General features: G+C 40.0%; 1 protein-coding gene across 4 annotated transcripts in view; it reads right to left on the reverse strand.

The window, feature by feature from the left end:
- The window catches only part of ITGA1 (integrin subunit alpha 1), a 172,225-nt gene that overhangs the window by 54,664 nt on the left and 99,303 nt on the right, over positions 1 to 18,258 (reverse strand). For all 4 annotated transcript variants that reach the window (XR_009054886.1, XR_009054885.1, XM_057743741.1 and 1 more), the window contains exons 9-13: positions 17,321 to 17,486; positions 12,358 to 12,431; positions 11,499 to 11,643; positions 3,939 to 4,081; positions 461 to 604 (exon numbers count right to left, since the gene is read on the reverse strand). Coding sequence is in view for 2 of the 4 variants with exons in the window: in XM_057743741.1 (XP_057599724.1) it covers positions 461 to 604; positions 3,939 to 4,081; positions 11,499 to 11,643; positions 12,358 to 12,431; positions 17,321 to 17,486 (672 nt within the window). In the remaining 2 variants the exon portion in view is untranslated. The remainder of the gene's footprint in view (positions 1 to 460; positions 605 to 3,938; positions 4,082 to 11,498; positions 11,644 to 12,357; positions 12,432 to 17,320; positions 17,487 to 18,258) is intronic.

An 18,258-nucleotide genomic window follows, 5' to 3' on the forward strand; every position in this document is an offset into this window, starting at 1 on the left:
TCTGGTGTCACTGCCTTAAAATCTACCACTTCTCCACAGTCTCTCCCCCGTCCCCTCTTCACACACACACACACACACACACACACACACACACACACACACACACACAGCTTGAACGGTTACTGTGACCCACCTCTAGACCAGAGCTCATGAGTGGTTGCCCTGTGAACTTAGCAATTTGGAGAGATTTATTTATCTTTATTCTGTATACTCTTAACAAGTTCACATTCCCAAGCAGACAATATCTAATGGTTTGAACTACTTTATCAGAATTCTAAATGTTTGTTTAGAGACTAGGGGTTAGTGAGGTAGCTTGGCCCTGAAAGCTTCTTTGCTCCTTTTGCCAGAGTGAGTGAAAAATTAGAACAACACTATGAGTTGAAATTTTAAGAAAGAAAGATTTCCCTGGATTTCTACCAAAGTTACCCTTACCTGATTATCAGGGTACGGTTACCATTACCTGATTCAGAGCGTAGACATACACCTTTCCTTGTTCCTCCTTCTCTGTCCCCATGAACATGGGAGCCCCGACTAGAAGAAGGTCAGTATTCGAATCTTTATCGATGTCAACTGTCGTTAAAACACTTCCAAAGTAGGAACCGATCTAGGACACAAGACAAAACAGAGCCAAACAGTCTAATGCACACCAGAAATCCTCAAGGACACTAAAAACTTGCATTTCTCTTACTTATACCAATTGAAAAGAGTATTTGGGATTCAGATGACAAAGGAAAAGGAAATAGAGAAACCGATGCTACTTGAGAGCTCTTTATTGGCTCTTGCGTGAAGCTAGTGAATATTAGTCAGGTCCATCCTGGAGAACGAGCGGGTGTCATAGATTCTGTAGCTTGAGAATGAGAGAAAGGACTTCCTTTGGATTTTACCCGAACCTCTCTTCTCCACAAATCAGAAAAGATCAGTAATGATACAAAACTTTTTTAAGGAAATAAATGAAATAAACAATAGAAGGCATTCCTGAATGGCTTCAGTGTATGTTTAAATACAGTAAGATGAAAATATGAAATGAAATACACGAAGAGGAGCTGAATTATCTTGGAACACTGGGGCAGCGTATTTCACCCTAGAGTCTCAGAAGGCTGTCTACTCAGCAGAATGGCTCAGTCTCATCCCAGCAGCTATGAGAGACAGAGAAATATAAAAGCACTGCCGGGGACCATCCTCTAGCAGGATTATACTTTCTCTTTAATAATAGGGATGAATTTTAGGGACATCCAGGGTACTTGTGCTTCATTATTTAAGTGTAAAAACTTTCCCAAATATTGACCTGTGTTTGATATTTGATGCTCTTATAACTGTCTCTTTGAAACTCCCTGTCTTGGCTTCCATGATTTTACTTTTGCTCTCCTGATTCTGCCACTATATCATAGACCATCCCCTCTTTTCATTTTGCTGGCTCCTTTCTCTCTTTCCATCCCTTGTATTTTGGCCTCCCCTAAGTTCAGACCTGCAACTATCCCCTTCCCTTAGAGGACTAATCCTTCCCAAACATTCCCACCATCTCCAAAGGCAAATTTCACTCCATTCTTCTTCTCAAGACCCCCAGTTCTACATGTCTACACATGGCTAGACAGTTGGACAGCTGCTAGTCATTGATTTTTCTGAGTGTCCTTTTCTCAGAGGCTTGTGAAAGGTTTAAAAGGCCTTTGCTTTTAGGTTGAGTTAATTACAAACATTTAAAAAAATGTTGTAAGATCTGGCAAAAGTGGGCCTTCATTCCCGCATGGCAATAGCTGTCCGGAGCTGAGTGGGGCTAAGCCTGTAGACCGTGCACAAGCTGCTCAGCCCACGGCTCCCACTTCCTGCTGTCTTCTGTCCAGCAGCCTTTTTGTTTGCTTTACTTCCCTGCCACCTGCAGCACTTTGAGTTTGTGCTCACTGTTACAGAAAGCATGTCCAAAACTCAATACCATTTTAAAAATATCTAAGCTTCTTGAGTTGCTGACATTCTAATCATGGTGCTATCTTTCTCCCAGACTCCCAGGCTTGAAACTCAAATCACTCATGATTTCCATCATTCGTGATACTCTCCACAAATGTTCATAACAATTTTTTTTACAAAATTTTACACTTCCTGTCGTAAAAACAATTAATAGAGTGATAACGGACCTAAGATGTCATCCAAATGGTTTCTTTTACAATCTTGTCAGTTCTTCCTTATTTATGTCTTCCACATCCCTTCCTTTTCTATTTTTATTGTTGATCTATCATTTCAGATTCCTCTTGCCTCAGGCTTGAGCTCCAACAAGAGCCCTGTTTTTATTGTTGATGCATTTGCTGATTATAAATGTGGGCAGGAGCTTCCCTGGTGGCGCAGTGGTTAAGAATCCGCCTGCCAGTGCAGGGGACTCGGGTTCGAGCCCTGGCCCGGGAAGATCCCACGTGCCATGGAGCAACTAAGCCTGTGCACCACAACCACCGAGCCTGTGCTCTAGAGCCCGCGAGTCACAACTACTGAGCCTGTGTGCCACAACCACTGAAGCCCGAGCGCCTAGAGCCGAGCTCCGCAACAAGAGAAACCACTGCAATGAGAAGTCCGAGCACCGCAATGAAGAGTAGCCCCGCTCGCCGCAACTAGAGAAAATCCATGTGCAGCAACAAAGACCCAATGCAGCCATAAACAAACAAACAAAAAGATAAATGTTGGCAAAGGGCTAATATCACCCTGTCACCTGGAACATGAGAATCTGACCTTTGGCTTGCTCTAATTCTGTCCCCCTGGAAATATGATGATGGGAGCATTTCACCTATACCACTTAGCAACATTGAGTGTGGTGAAAAGAACCTCTGGGACACGGCATTCAGGCTGGGTGGAACTATACGTACCTCTTGGAGATGACATATTTTGGGCTGTTTAGAATGCAGTCACTCTCCTAACGGCATGCCTTTAGCAGGACCCAGGGAAGCTGTGTCTATGGTGCTATTATAACAGATGTTGGCTCCTGCAGGGCTTTAAAGCCAGGGCAGCTCCTGCACCTGCTTTACGTGTCTGTCTCCCGGCACCTAAGCTGCGCCGCTGTGCTGGCTGCTGCTGGCGGGGCTCCTGCAGGGGAGGCAGGCTGGTGCCGCCCAGCCCTTCTGAGCACGCTGTGTGTGTGTGTGTGGGGGTAGTCTAGTGAATTGGAATATTTAGTGCAGCCCAAGAACTCCCCCATCCCGTGAGGAATGTAGAATACAATTAATAAAATCTCATTCTAGAATACCCGGAAAATGCAGAAAACTATGAAAAAAGGAAGAAAAATCATCCAAATTATCACCATGTAACAATAACCAACAATCGCATAGATGTTTCTTTCAGTTTTAAAAATATGTGTCTATACTTATGTTTGCATACTGCATATATAATTTCTTAAACTACTGTTAATATCCAATATGACCTAAGGAGAATTCTCTGGTTTTACACGTTACAAATTATTTCCCATCACCTCCAGAAGAAAATCCAAATTCTTTAGTCTACCCTTTGAAACCTCATACAACCCATTTCTTTTTAACTGGCTCTTTCACTGCCTCTCCTATCTATCTACATTCTGTCTTTCCTCTAGATTAGCCCACATTTTATCTCTTATCAAGACTTTCTGAACCAACCCTAGCTTAAAAGAATCTTTCCATCTTCTGAATTTACTGTCTGTGGCATTGGCACTTTCATGCTTCTTAATGTTTTAGACTTCTTTTCTTGTATTTATATTTGTACATCTGTATCTACATCATTATCTACATCGTACCTCCATCCAGCTGAAATACTCCTGATGCCAAAGATGCAGACACTTTACTTGCCTCCAGGGAACCTAACATGGGGCCCTGTTCATAGTGCATGTTGAATACAGGGTTACTGTTTTTTAAAAAGTTTAGGACAATTGACAGTTCCATGTACATAGGCAGGGTGTGAATGGATTAATTTAAAACACCGCTTTTGAAGCTTACCTGTTCTCCATTGAGTGTCTGGAGAATCCTGACGTCTCCAGCCTCCATCCTGTAGATGACCACCTGGCCTGTATGATTGTACCGTGGCTGTCCGGCAATGTAGAGCACATCTCCAGAAACAGTGGCAGAGTTTACTGTGTAACCTAACAAAAGAGAGACGCTGCGTATACTTGCTGGCCCCTTAGAGTTTGCATGCAATAAATTAACGTCCATTTTAGATGGCTGGGAGAATCATTTTTATATGTTTATGTGGATGTCTCTTGTTTTGAAAACAAATATATATACTTTAATGCAGGTAAGTTTGTTTTGGTAGGAGCTTTTTGTGTTCTACCATAACTACTTTATCCTGAAAAGGTATTTCCCCCTCAACCTCAGTTTTTCATTGTTTAAAGGTGCAAATGATACAATGAAAATGACAGAAAAAGAAAAAAAAAAACACAAAGAACTCTTGCAATCTCAATTTACCCCTTTGTAATAAATTAATTATATTTCCTTTGGATGCATGTGAATGTACTATAGAAATTGATAATTTTATACAGTTGGAATCACAGTAAATGTAAACCTTTAATGTATTCCTGTCTAGGTTTTTAATTGTAATTTTAAATGGTTGAAGCTTATTTCTCCGAGTTAAGGTGTAAATGCCTTGTGCTTATACCACTGGACCATTCCCTGATGGAGTAGTGGAATTTAGATGGTTTTAAATTTTTTGGCATTACACTTAAGCCTGCAAAGACATCTTTAAGCATTTAATTTTTTTCTTTCTTCTGCATTTTTTTGATGATAAATTTCAAGGAATAGATTACTGGATCAGATTTTTAAGGGTTCTTATAATGTCTGGCAAATTGTTTCCAGAACACTTGTACTAATTCATTCCATGAACAGCCATCGGACAGCATACTTTCATCAAACTCTTACAAACATTAGGTATCATGACTATTATTTAAAATTGTGGACTTCCTAATAAATGTTAAACAATCTAAGACTACCACCTTGCTATGGTTTTAATTTTCATTTCTTTGATTAAAAGTAAGCTTGAACAGTTTTTCATGTTTAACTATTCCTCTTTCTAACTGGGCTTTCAAGCCCTTTAAAATTTTAAAGTGTGTCTTTAAGGCAGATTAGTACTAATTTTTCAGTAAAGAATTAGATTTATTCTTTGTGTCCCTAGAGAACTGAGCTAAGTCAACAGATAAAAAAATAGTACATGGAGATTTCAACTCTAGAACGAAGAAATGTTCTAATAACCAGATCTGTTCATCACTGGAGTAAACACAGATTATTTTTCCAAATGCCACAGAACAGCATTTTTTTTTAACTGAGAAAAAGATTATATTGATAATTTACTTACCAAGTATTTTACCATAAGATTATAGTTCCACTTTCTTCCAAAACTTTAAAAAAGGAACAGAGGTTTTGTACTAAAATATGTTTATTCTTACAAGTGCTAAAGGAACACAATTCCTCAGTCATATTTTCCTTCATGAATACTTTTCTCACATTTTCATTTCTTCATCTTAGAGCTTTTTAAAAAATTTGCTGTACATAATAGACTGTAAAATATTCTTTTTCAGACGTGTTATATTTTTATGTTACCAACCACAATATTGCTTAGAAAATAAAAACTTTAGGGTCGTGTTTATACATAAGTAAAATAGAAAAGAACGTGCAAAACGAAGATTATTTTGTTTCATGCAGCTCTACTAGAAATAGGAAGGGAGTGAGGTTAGAGGGTTAGTACACACTGATTTTTTTTTTGCAGTTTTCAGAGCTATGGATGAAAATTGATACGAGAATCCTTAAAAAATAATGAAAATTATGGTTGAGGCTTGGAGTTGTGTGATTATCTAGTTGGCTCTAAGGATGTGCGCTTGATAACTAAACCGTTAGCTGAAATCTGCACGGGGACAATAACAGGCAGTCCTGGCTGAAGCTCGGGCGTCTAAAGACAACAAAGAGAAAGCAAGAACGAGGGCCCAGTAAAGTCTAATTTTAATGGAGGGAAAATCTTTATAAAGATTTAAAAGATTAACATCACTTTCTGAAAAGGAAAGGCACAGAATGGAAGAGAACGGAAGATTGACGGCATAGCTCTGTGTGTGGATGTATACAGAGTAAATCCTGTCCGCTCTCATGATTCACTTCTTGGGAGAAGTGCTAGGATCTGGTGAGGGGATGGGAAACAGATATGATCTGTCTTGATTTCATGCATTTGCCTCACATCTTTACTTTTCCTCTTGAATCAGTCTGGCGTGATTAGAAATTAGCAAAGTGTGGGTGGGGGAGGCAGGGAACGGGACCTTGACTATATTCTCAGCAGCAAACCTGCTCGCTGAGCGCGTATCTGCAAAAGGCAGTTACTGGGCTACAGAGAGACAGGTGCGTGATGCTATCCTGAGGGAGGTTCCACGGCTTCAGGTCTTGCTTCTTTCCGATCATTATAGGTTACTATGGGAGTTTTTAGAATGACTATCTCTTACTTTTCTTCCTCCGCAAGAATTTCCATAGTCTAACAACTTGCAGTCCACCCAGATTTTGGGAGAACACATTCAAACTATTCTTAATGTGTAACCCACACAAGGAAACATTTTGAAAGCTTAATTTTATTTTTTTGTTTTTATGTTTTTAAGCTCTTTATTGGAATATAATTGCTTTACACTGTTGTACCAGCTTTTAAGGTACACCAAAGTGAATCAGCTGTATTTATACATATATCCCCATATACCCTCCCTCCAGCAACTCCCTCCCACCCTCCCTGTCCTGGCCCTCTAAGGCATCACCCATCATCGCGTTGATGTAAGCTTAATTTTAGATTTAAAATAATATTCGGGGGAAAAAAGCTATTTTTCTCCCCAACCTCTTTCTGAGCTCTTTTCTATTTGGAAAGAAATCTTACATATATTAGACTTTACGTTGGCAAAATGTCTAAAGCACTAACCCGTGACTAAGCTAATGAAGGGATTTCTGAAACGACAACAACAAAACACATCATCTTAGCACACTGTAGGCAACTACCCCCAAATTTTCTTTTCTGGACAGAGAGGAGTCATGTATTATAAATACTGTGGTCAGGAATGAAGGCTCTCTTACTTTTTTTTCTTGCAGCAATACCTTTCAGTCGAATTCTTTAAGTCTGCGTTAAGCAAACCATTAACCCAAGATTTTTGACTATACTGTAATAGATTTAGGTTCTTTAAGGTTATCTGTTTTTAAGGAATTTAATCACATAATCACTCAGAATATAAAAAATACTGTAGTGTTATTTATCAAATAACATTATTCCTTAATATATTATTAAATTTATAATGTTAAAGTGTGTGAACTTCCTTATAGTGACAATGTCACTCACATCTTTGAGGACTTCAATGTCTTTGCAGACAGTCTTTAATGTTGTAACTATTCAATACAAATTAGTAGTAGTATTTTTTCTTTAATTTTTTAAATTTATTTATTATTTTTGGGGGGGTACACCAAGTTCAATCATCTGTTTTTTGTTTTTGTTTTTGTTTTTTTGGCATTATATTTTATTTTATTTTTATTTTTTTATTATTTTTTTGGGGGTACACCAAGTTCAATCATCTGTTTTTATACACATATCCCCGTATTCCCTCCCTCCCTCGACTCCCCCCCCACCCCCTCTCGAGTCCCCCCCACCCTCCCCGCCCCAGTCCTCTAAGGCATCTTCCATCCTCGAGTTGGACTCCCTTTGTTATACAACAACTTCCCACTGACTATCTGTTTTACAGTTGGTAGTATATATATGTCTGTGCTACTCTCTCGCTTCGTCTCAGTTTCCCCTTCACCCCCCGCCCCCTCCCATACCTCGAGTTCTCCAGTCCATTCTCTGTATCTGCGTCCTTGTTCTTGTCACTGAGTTCATCAGTACCATTTTTAGATTCCGTATATGTGAGTTAGCATACAATATTTGTCTTTCTCTCTCTGACTTACTTCACTCTGTATGACAGACTCCAGGTCCATCCACCTCATGACATATAGCTCCATCTAGTAGTAGTATTAATGTCAGCTACTCTTAGTAGCTATATACTATACCTGTATTAGTTTTGTATTGCTATTGTAACAAATGACCATGGACATGGTGGCTTCACATATCACAGATCTATTATCTTATAAAGTTAGAAATCAGACCTAGGTCTCCCTGGGTTGAAATCACAGTGTTGGCAGGACTGGGTTCCTTCTGGATGCAATAGAGGAGAATCCATTTCCTTGTCCACTGTGGCTTCTGGAGCCCACCCACATTCCTTGGCTTGGGGCCCCCCTTCTCCACCTTAAAAGCCAATAATATTACATGTCTCTGATCATTCGTCCATAGCTCTATCTCCCCCTGTCCACATCCAGAAAAGCTTCTCTGATTTAAAAAACCCATGTGATGAGATTGGGCCCACCCAGGTAACCCAGGATAATCTTCTCATCTCAAGAGCCTTAACTTAATCACATCTGCTGAGTCCCTTTCGCCATATAAAATCTGGGTCTGGGGATTAGGGCATGGAAATCCTTGGGGTCATTATTCTGTCTATCATAATACTAGTAAGAGGAATGTTTACCATATAACATTACATAACAATACAACAACAGACAATACCTGTTGTCTATTGGTCGACTATCTGTCAAGCACAGCACGAAGTACATTATGGGCATTCTTTAATCTCATATTTACAACCACCCAAATTTTACATACATGTATATATAGACTATTTTTTTTTATAAATAAGCAAATTGAGGCTTTGAGGAATAAAGTAATTGGCCTAAAGTCATAGCCAGGGGCAGAGTCAGAAAACAAACTGAAGACTCCATGACCTCAGAGCATCTCTGTACTGTCTGATTGTACACCCAGTGCCATAACCACTTCAGGTCACTTCAAGTATGATGGGATCAGCAGCTTTATAATTTTTATTTTTACAGGTGCATCATGTTCCATTAAGCGGATTTACCATTTACTTAACTATTCCCATATTTTTGAACATTTAGGATATGCCATTTACCTCAATATCATAAATAACAATACAGTGAAAACAACTGTTCCCTTGGCATCCTTAAATAACGGGAGTTTTTCTTTAGGTTAGATCCCGAGAAGTGAGATTTCTAGGTCAATGTGGTGTAAACATGTTTATGGCTCTGGACACACATTGTCAAATGACTTTCCTCAAAAGTTATACTAATTTATATGCCACCATTGCATATGTTCTCCGGTTCTTCCCTCTAGGATGGACAGAAACCTCGGGTTAAACTGGTTCTTGATTTCAAGGTATTTCACATAGAACAGTCTCATAGACTCTTAGAACATGAAGAACCTTTAGAAGCTGTCTAATCTAACCTCCTGTCTTCTTTTCTAGGTATTCTATGTCATAGTTCATATTATACTAATAGGACTTGGTTGGCTCCGTATTGTCTCTTATCCAAAAAGGTAAGCTTCATCAATGCAGGAGTAAATATCTCTTATTTATCTTGTTATCCTCAATTTATAACTGAATGCTTGGAACACTGCAGGTACTCACTATTTATGAGCGCTTTCTTGATCAACAAGAAACCTACATTCTAGTTTCAGACCTGCCACAGGTAGCTGCACCATAACATTCTATTCCTCAATTTCTTAATGTAGAAAATTAGATGTTTACTATATGCTTTCTAAGATCTCTTTTAATGCTAAAACTCAATATGATTTTTAATGCCAAAACTCAATATGAATTTTAATGCCAACCCCTTTATTTGACATCACAATCCTTCAGCTATTTAAAAGACAGGCAGTGTATACTTTGTTTTCCTGGTTTGGTAGGGGGAGGGATGGGTAGATGGGGATTGTTTTCAGATTGGTATCCTTCAAAAATTTTTTTACTGGCAATTCTAGTTTGGCATTTTCTTCTGTGACGTGTGATGCTTAGGACAACGCTTAGCATGCTTTAGCTGCTCTCCGACTAGGGCAGAAGGAAATAGGACTTTTATGAGAAATAGACTAGACGTCCATTAGCGCAGTTCAACCTGTCTTATGGGGGTTTAGCACCACATTATACCTGCTGCTTATTGCTATACTTTTAATTATCAAAACTCCTCAGACTTTTTATTCTTCTTATTTCCTGTTGCCTCTACAGCTTTACTATATGCCCTTGAATAAGCAGATGTACGGATGTGCCCGTAAAGACCTGCCACCTTCCTATAAGATAGAGAGAAACTGGGATAGAGAGAGAAAAAGACTAGCCTCCAGGACATAAAGCTCCCAGAGAGGACTGCTAACATGCTAAGATATGAACACAGCAGGTATTTGTTTTCTTTACCAGTGTAACCCCAGCACCGAGAACAATGCCTGGGGCAAGAGAGATGCCCCCCAAATAGTTGTTAAGTGAATAGAGACAGCTGGGAAACCACACCCCCAGGGTCCTCTCCATCCTAGGCTCTCCCACCTGTTTACGGAGATCCACCAGTGATGGAGAGTCCCCTGGGGTCCCCCAGGCAGTTCCCAGCCTGTCACGGATTCCTCATTCTAGGCAAGTCTCTGGAAAACTGTGACATTACTGGGTTTCAGTGCAATATGTATCTGACTGTGAACAGAGACATTGAAGAAGAGGTTATATGACAAAACAAGTTAAAAATCTACTTTCCAAAATGAGGACCCCTGGAGAGAAACTACTGATAGAAGATATTTAAGAGAATATGGGAGTCTGATCTTCAGGATGTACACTGAGTCAAGGTATCTTTTTCTACCTTTGTTTCCTGTGCACTGGGTCTGAAGCGCTTCTTGACATTAACGAGGATACCAGACACAGGGAGACCTCGAAAAGTGCCCATTTCAGCTCAAATCACTCCCCGTGTGGACAGCCCTTCTGAGAAAGGCTCCCTCATGTTCTGTTATTTTGGCTAAGGCTGCTCAGAGGCCTGGAAACTTTCATGGGTCCTGCAAAACACCTAACTCTTAGAGGCGATCTCTCTTACAAAGTACGTCTATATAAATATAAGGAAACAACGCTTCATGGAGAGCCAGCAATCCCACTCCTGAGCATATACCCAGAGATCACCGTAATTCAAAAAGACACATGCACCCCAATGTTCATTGCAGCACTATTTACAATAGCCAGGACAAGGAAGCAACCTAAATGTCCATCAACAGATGAGTGGATAAAGAAGAAGTGGTACATATATACAATGGAATATTACTCAGGTGTAAAAAGGAACGAAATTGGGATATTTGTAGAGACATGGATGGACCTAGAGACTGTCATTACTGAATGAAGTGAGTCAGAAAGAGAAACACAAATATCATATATTAACACATGTATGTGGACTATAGAAAAATGGTACAAATCAACTGGTTTGCAAGGCAGAAATAGAGACACAGATGTAGAGAACAAATATATGGACACCAAGTGGGGAAAGCGGGGAGGGTTGGGGGGGGGGGATGAATTGGGAGATTGGGATACCAAATTGTACACTCTAAATATATGCAGTTTATTGTAAAAAATAAAAAAGTAAAAAATTAAAAAAAAAAGAAAACAATGCTAAAAATAAGAAAACTTAAAAAACCCCACCTTTCTCTCAATTACACTCAAACTTTACCTAAATAAGAAGCAAGAGGTTCATTCTTCTTGGTAGACTCAACGTTAAAGGTGGTGTTTTGGGGAATGAGGATTTGATCAGCCTTCTGCATGACGACTGTCCCATTCCAGTCATAGGCTCCTACCGCTCCAAGCATGACCCAGTCCTTAGACCCAAACAGAGAAAACAACGATATGTGACAAAAATAGTAAGAGCAAACACTTGCATAGCATTAACGATATGATAAGCACCGTTTACATGTATTAAATCATAAACTTGTCCCAATAACCCATCGGGCTAGATGCCGTTATTACCAGCCCCATTTTACTGAAGAGGAAAGCGAGGCAGAATAAGTAAACTTCCCTAGGATGTACAGCACAATCGCACATTGAAATGTCAGTATTGCTGTGCGGGGTCCATGGTACATTTTCTTCCATCAACAACCAAGGATATGTTTTCTAATCTTGCCTTTCTGCTTTATGGCTGCTAAGCATCCTGGGTCCTGAACATGGAACTAGAGCAAGACCCTTGAATACCTTGACACTGAGAAAAAAATACATTCCATATCTTTAGCAAATACGTTAGATTAATATTTTGTTTAGCTAGATGTATAATTATAGAAGGCAGACCTCAAACTGCCTGATCACAATGATTAGTACAATGCAGTGAGCTGCGTATGATAACATGTTTTCTTAATAAGAAGCCTGTGAAATGCTGTTTCCTGTTTGGATTAGAAACAACATGGTCCGAATAACTGCTCATGCCATAAACTGCATATTGCATCTGTAATGATGATGTCTGGGTGTTGGCTTTGGGAAAGGAAACCTCAAAAAAAAAAAAAAAAAAAAAAAAAAAGAGAGAGAGATGTTTTCTACCAAACCTGTGAATAATGAGCACTGAAGCCGGTCTGAGACATTTCCATTTCAAAAGAAGCTGCCGATTGGTCTGCTGTAGCTGTAACAGAGGAGGAGAACTGCCTTTAGTGCACTGCTGATGTGTAGAAGACAGAACAGTTAGAACAACCAGGACTTCTAGCATCTTTAGGGCATTTTTAGCCACACATTTCTTGACACAAAATTCCCAGGCAGGGCTGGGTCAGAGAGGACGGAGAGGGTTAGCAGAAGGGCTGTGTCTCACATTCCTGCCTGTTCGTTTCCCTACTCTGGCTGGAGGAGCTGAGAGATCTCTCTTCAGGCTCCTGTTCTTACACTCCAGTGCGCGTTCAGATCCGATGGAGCTTTGGATCTGCGTGGCTGAAAGCTCTGTGTCTCACCCTCACGCCCTGGGAATCTTCCTGAGATTAGGCCAAACCTACCTGATCTGTCACAGGGCTAATAACATTTGATTCACATATTTAAAGAGGTTTCTTTAAACCCGTACTTCCCGCTGTATATCCTCTCAGACTCCCATTGTTTGATAAAGGGTTTAGGGATTCTGGGTTGGTATTTGCTCTAATTTCTGGTTGTGGGTGCCACTCACAGATCGGGGGCACTTTCTGACAGGGCTCCGGGCCACATGCCGTTCAGTCACACATGTTTTTTTAAAGCTCCCGTACCCATTTTGAAGCTCTTTACGGAAACGCAGATAATAATCCAGACTTTCTATGGGAGTGCACTGCTCTCAAAATACGCACCAAGCCAAAGCCACAACCTCCTGAGGGGATTAAGGGAATGTTAATTTATGTGCTTTCAGGAGGGAGTAACTGATTTATTTGGCCTTGCTGATAAGTTAAAAATAGTGCATATTTTTAAAAAAAGTCAATCTGCTCTTTCACTGAGGCATGAGTGCAACCAAATTTGTGAAGGCAAACACATTTACTAGTTATTTACCTGCATAAAATTGTTAACAAATCCATCAGCAATTGCCTTTCTATTTTTATTCTTTTCTGTCTGCGCCGTGCGGCTTGTGGGATCTTGGTTCCCCGACCAGGGATTGAACCCAGGCCCTCTGCAGTGAGAGCACAAAGTCCTACCCACTGGACTGCCAGGGAATTCCCAGTAACTGCCTTTTTATAGCATTGCATTAAATGGGGAAATCAATCAAGAATTCAACTATATCATTTTAATCTCACGTACAAATTACCCTTTAATTTAAATGACTAAGATGTTCTTTAACTTTAATTTGAACCTTTAGTTTAGGCCCGCAGTGGTGTAAGATGCTTTCTCATTTATCTCTGCAAGATCAATAATAGGAACGCAGTAGTGGAGACCTACATACTTCCGGCACCTTCCCCTGCTGCTGTTCTGTTTACAGCTGAGAACAGAGAGAAGGAAGCTCTGTGAATTCTGCCTGCTGAATTGGCTTCCTGGTAAAGCACATTGTACATCCTCGAACTTCTTGATGTCAGCTCCTCCCTGGACGTGTTCATGGGTTTTGCAATAAGTACTCTGACTGCTGTGCAGCTTCCTGTTAGAAATTTCAGCATTTTTCCCAGTGCTTGATGGGAAAGGGGGACATTAGACAGTTTTCTGATCTTACTGGGCAAATAGCTGGCATGCTTACCTCACTAGGTGGCACTGTCCTTCAGCAAGCATGATTTTCACAATTGCTGCTATTTGCCATCTAAAGATAAATGAGTACAGCCACTATGGAAAACAGTATGGAGGTTCCTTAAAAAACTACAAATAGAACTACCATATGACCCAGCAATCCCACTCCTGGGCATATACCCAGAGAAAACCATAATCCAAGAAGAAACATGTACCACAATATTCATTGCAGCACTATTTACAATATCCAGGACATGGAAGCAACCGAAATGCCCATCAACAGATGAATGGATCAAGAAGATGTGGCACATATATACAATGCAATATTACTCAGCCATAAAAAGGAATGAAACTGAACTATACGTAATGAGGTGGACAGACCTAGAGACTGTCATACAGAGTGAAGTAAGTCAGAAAGAGAAAAACAAATACTGTATGCTAACTCATATATATGGAATCTAAAAAAAATGGTACTGATGAACCCAGTGACAGGGCAAGAATAAAGATGCAGATGTAGAGAATGGACTTGAGGACATGGGGGGGCTCGGGCATGAAGGGGAAGCTGGAATGAAGTGAGAGAGTAGCATTGACATATATACACTACCAAATGTAAAACAGATAGCTAGTGGGAAGCTGCTGCATAACAGGGAAATCAACTCGATGATGGGTGACGACTTAAAGGACTGGGATAGGGAGGGTGGGAGGGAGTTGCTGGAGGGAGGGGATATGGGGATATATGTATAAATACAGCTGATTCACTTTGTTGTACAGCAAAAACTGGCACAACAGTGTAAAGCAATTAAATTCCAATAAAGAGCTTAAAAAAATAAAGATAAATGATAGGAAATGGATATTTCCCAAGTAACAAGGAAATTAAGCCCTTTGGATCTTATTATGAAAAAAATTAGAAACAGGCTAGTAAAAAAAATTGCTTTTGGTTAGCCCTGAAAGTGCAGCAACGAAGATATGGGAGACATTTTTAATCTGTGGAGTTTCTTACAAAATACTTTTAGTTGCTCCACGGCATGTGGGATCTTCCCAGACCAGGGGTCAAACCCATGTCCCCGGCATTGGCAGGTAGATTCTTAACCACTGTGTCACCAGGGAAGTCTCCTACTTTTGTTTTTAAATACAGAGACTTCTTGGAGTATGTAGGCACTCCAATGTATAACCTTTAACTCATAGTGTGGTTAGATTAGAAAGAATCTGAAAATGTCATTTAAGGCAAATTGATCTGTCCTCCATGCAATAGCTGATATAGGCTTCATTTCTACAAATTTTAGTTTACATTTACTTGCTTACTTAAGATTTAGAAATGAGACTGTGTTATGCTTAACTATATAAAGTAACTAAGAAATTTTTCTTTTAAGTGATCTTGGCAGGTTGTTTCTATCCTATCTGGTCATGTTATTAAAAACTGAAAGTGCACAATGACTTGGAAAACCTAGTATATTTCCTTAAGGCATGCTAAGCTCATAATCCGGGCTATTAGTAACCAACACTGGGATAGCTGTTGTGACACCAAGGCCACTTAAAAGTGACCTTTACACAGAACACATGACAGCCAACTTCTTTAGAAGCAGCTGTGACTTTAGACTGATAAATAAGATGCGTGTTCTGTTTCTAAAGGCACAGGGGAAAAGGAGCCAGGGCAAAAGAAACCATAAAAGTTCAGTCTGGATGGGCTGTAGATCCCCATCATCTCTAAAACAAATTTCCTACTTATGGTTGTGGTCCTGTCATGAAATCAACAGGGTGAGTCATAACCAGTATTTTTTTTTTTAATTGAGAAAGAATAGGGGACTTCCTAGGTGGCACAGTGGTTAAGAATCCGCCTGCCAACACAGGGGACACAGGTTCGATCCCTGCTCCAGGAAGATCCCACATGCTGCAGAGCAACTAAGCCCGTGAGCCACAAATACTGAGCCTGTGCTCTAGAGCCCACGAGCCACAACTATTGAGCCTGTGTGCTGCAACTGCTGAAGTCTGTGCACCTACAGCCCGTGCTCCACAACAAGAGAAGCCACCGCAATGAGAAGCCTGCGCACCACAATGAAGAGTAGCCCCCGCTCGCTGCAACTAGAGAAAGCCCTTGTGCAGCAACAAAGACCCAACACAGCCAATATATAAATAAGTAGAAAAATAAATAAATAAATTTAAAAAAAAAAGGAAAAGAATAGCGTAGAATGGAAGCGATGAGAAACTATCCGAGTGCATTGCATATAATAAAGGTTTTGGGGAAAATTTTTGTTATTTTTCTTCGTATACATATGTGTGCACTGAGTCACAAAGCAAAGTGTATTTATTTTCATGAGTCACTGTCAAGAACGTTGGAAAGCCATTACTCTAAATCATTTCCTTTCCTTTCTGTACTTTTTACTATTCTCCGTCAGTCACTTTTTCCAGTCACGTCATGCTCAATTAAAATGGTCGACCTTTTTTCAGTTCTGTCTCTCTCCCATTTCACCTATTTCCCCTTATCAGATCCTATCAGGGAGACTGAGAAGGTGCTTGTAAATTTCTATGTTTAGGATGAAAAACAATGCTCCTCAGTGTCCCTTCCTCACAAGGACAGAGTCAACAGGATTCAGACGGAGCATAAGAGCAGAACTGTCTGGTGGTTTGTCATCCTAGGTCGAGAAAAAAAGGCACGTTCCCTGAGTCTCCAGAATGTGAAGGAAGAGGCTTTTTCAGTTCGCCTGGCATAACAGTTCTGAAGACTTCTTTTTTTGTCAGGGAAGATCTAGTTCCAAAGTAATTTGTTCCTTGATGTCATCTGTCTGAAGTAGAGGAGGGAATACTGCAACTCATCTCCAGTGGCCACTTGCCGTTGAAAAAGCAAAGAAAAAATTTACAAAGAAGTGACATGACTTAGACAAATACAGTCAACCAATGTTTCACTGCCATGGGTCTTGAGGCAGAGTTCCATGAAGACCTTTAAACATGCGCAAGGAGCGAAATAGGAGAAAATAAATGAACAAAGAGGTTATGGTATAAGAACCGTCCCACAGAAGCCGAAAATGAAAAACGAAGACAAAAACAAAAACAAAACTCCATTTCCTAAACCTGTGTCGCAGGAAAGGAAGAAGACACGTGGGCACATTTTTGTTCCTTCATTGTCCATCTGGCCCTCACGTCAGTACTGCTGTGTCCTTACAAAGAGGCTGCCAGCAGGCACAGCGCGGTGTGAAATAGGCATCTCTAAGACGGATTTATACAAAAGGGCATTGTTCCATGGTGGCTACTGTACACAGTAAAAATGCATTAGCCATGTGGTAGAAATAAATATGAAAACCCATTACGTTGAGTCTGAATTGTAGAGAGAACATTCAGCCTTAAGAGAAATAGTCATACCTTCCAGGGCAAAGATTCTTTCTCCCAGAGCTTCAACAATAGTGACTAGGGCCAATTCATCAGAGACATTGAAGAAATGCTTTTCAGTGGGTTCACTTGCAATCGATTTTATTTCCTCCACAAATTTTTCAGTGCTTAAATTTCCTCGGTTATAGCTGCCAAGAATCTAAGACAACAAAAACAGCAAGAAGATCTTTTAAATTCTAAACAAGAATCGCAAGCATTTTGCCAGTAAACAAGAGAGTGTGTAGTACTGTGGCATAATGCAATTTTTATGTACTTCCACATTCCTGGAAGGGTCATTTTCAGAATCTGTAGATTCCCTAATATTACCTGTTATATACTGTAATTGCTGTAGGAAAATATAAAGGGCAATCTTGTATGCTCGCAAAAGTGTCATCTCTGGCGTTCCTGTGTCCCTGTTTATTAACAGCGGGACCTCTAAGGTCCGATAGTTCAAAAGTAATGTTACAGTTTCTGAGTGTCTCTGACATTATTCCAGTCAGCGGCATCACCACTTGCCGGCAAAAGCAGTTAGCCAGCGGATTGCTTGAGGTCAAATAGGCAGTACTTCCTGAAAATCTTACCAAGGGGAAGTCGGACACGTATATTTTTTAAACAGATGTTGGATTCAGTAGTAATCTAGCTTGGCAATCTAGAACATAAACAATTGGGACATTCCTGAGCATTGAAACAAAATGCTCAAGACGGGCATTCTTTTTAATAGAGAAGAGAGAGAGGCAGGGATTATCTGTTACAGTTAACCATAATTATTGGGATTTTCTAGCAGGTTTTCTCAAACACTTAGTTTTAAATTTTTTAAAGTAAGGCTTACTGAGATACAATTTATACGTAATAAAATTCACCCTCTTTAGATGTACAATTTTGTGAATTTTGACAAACCTACACAGTCGTGTCACTAACACATCAAGATTAGA

Source organism: Hippopotamus amphibius, chromosome 1, assembly GCF_030028045.1.
Source record: "Hippopotamus amphibius kiboko isolate mHipAmp2 chromosome 1, mHipAmp2.hap2, whole genome shotgun sequence".
NCBI classification, from domain to species: Eukaryota; Metazoa; Chordata; class Mammalia; order Artiodactyla; family Hippopotamidae; genus Hippopotamus; species Hippopotamus amphibius.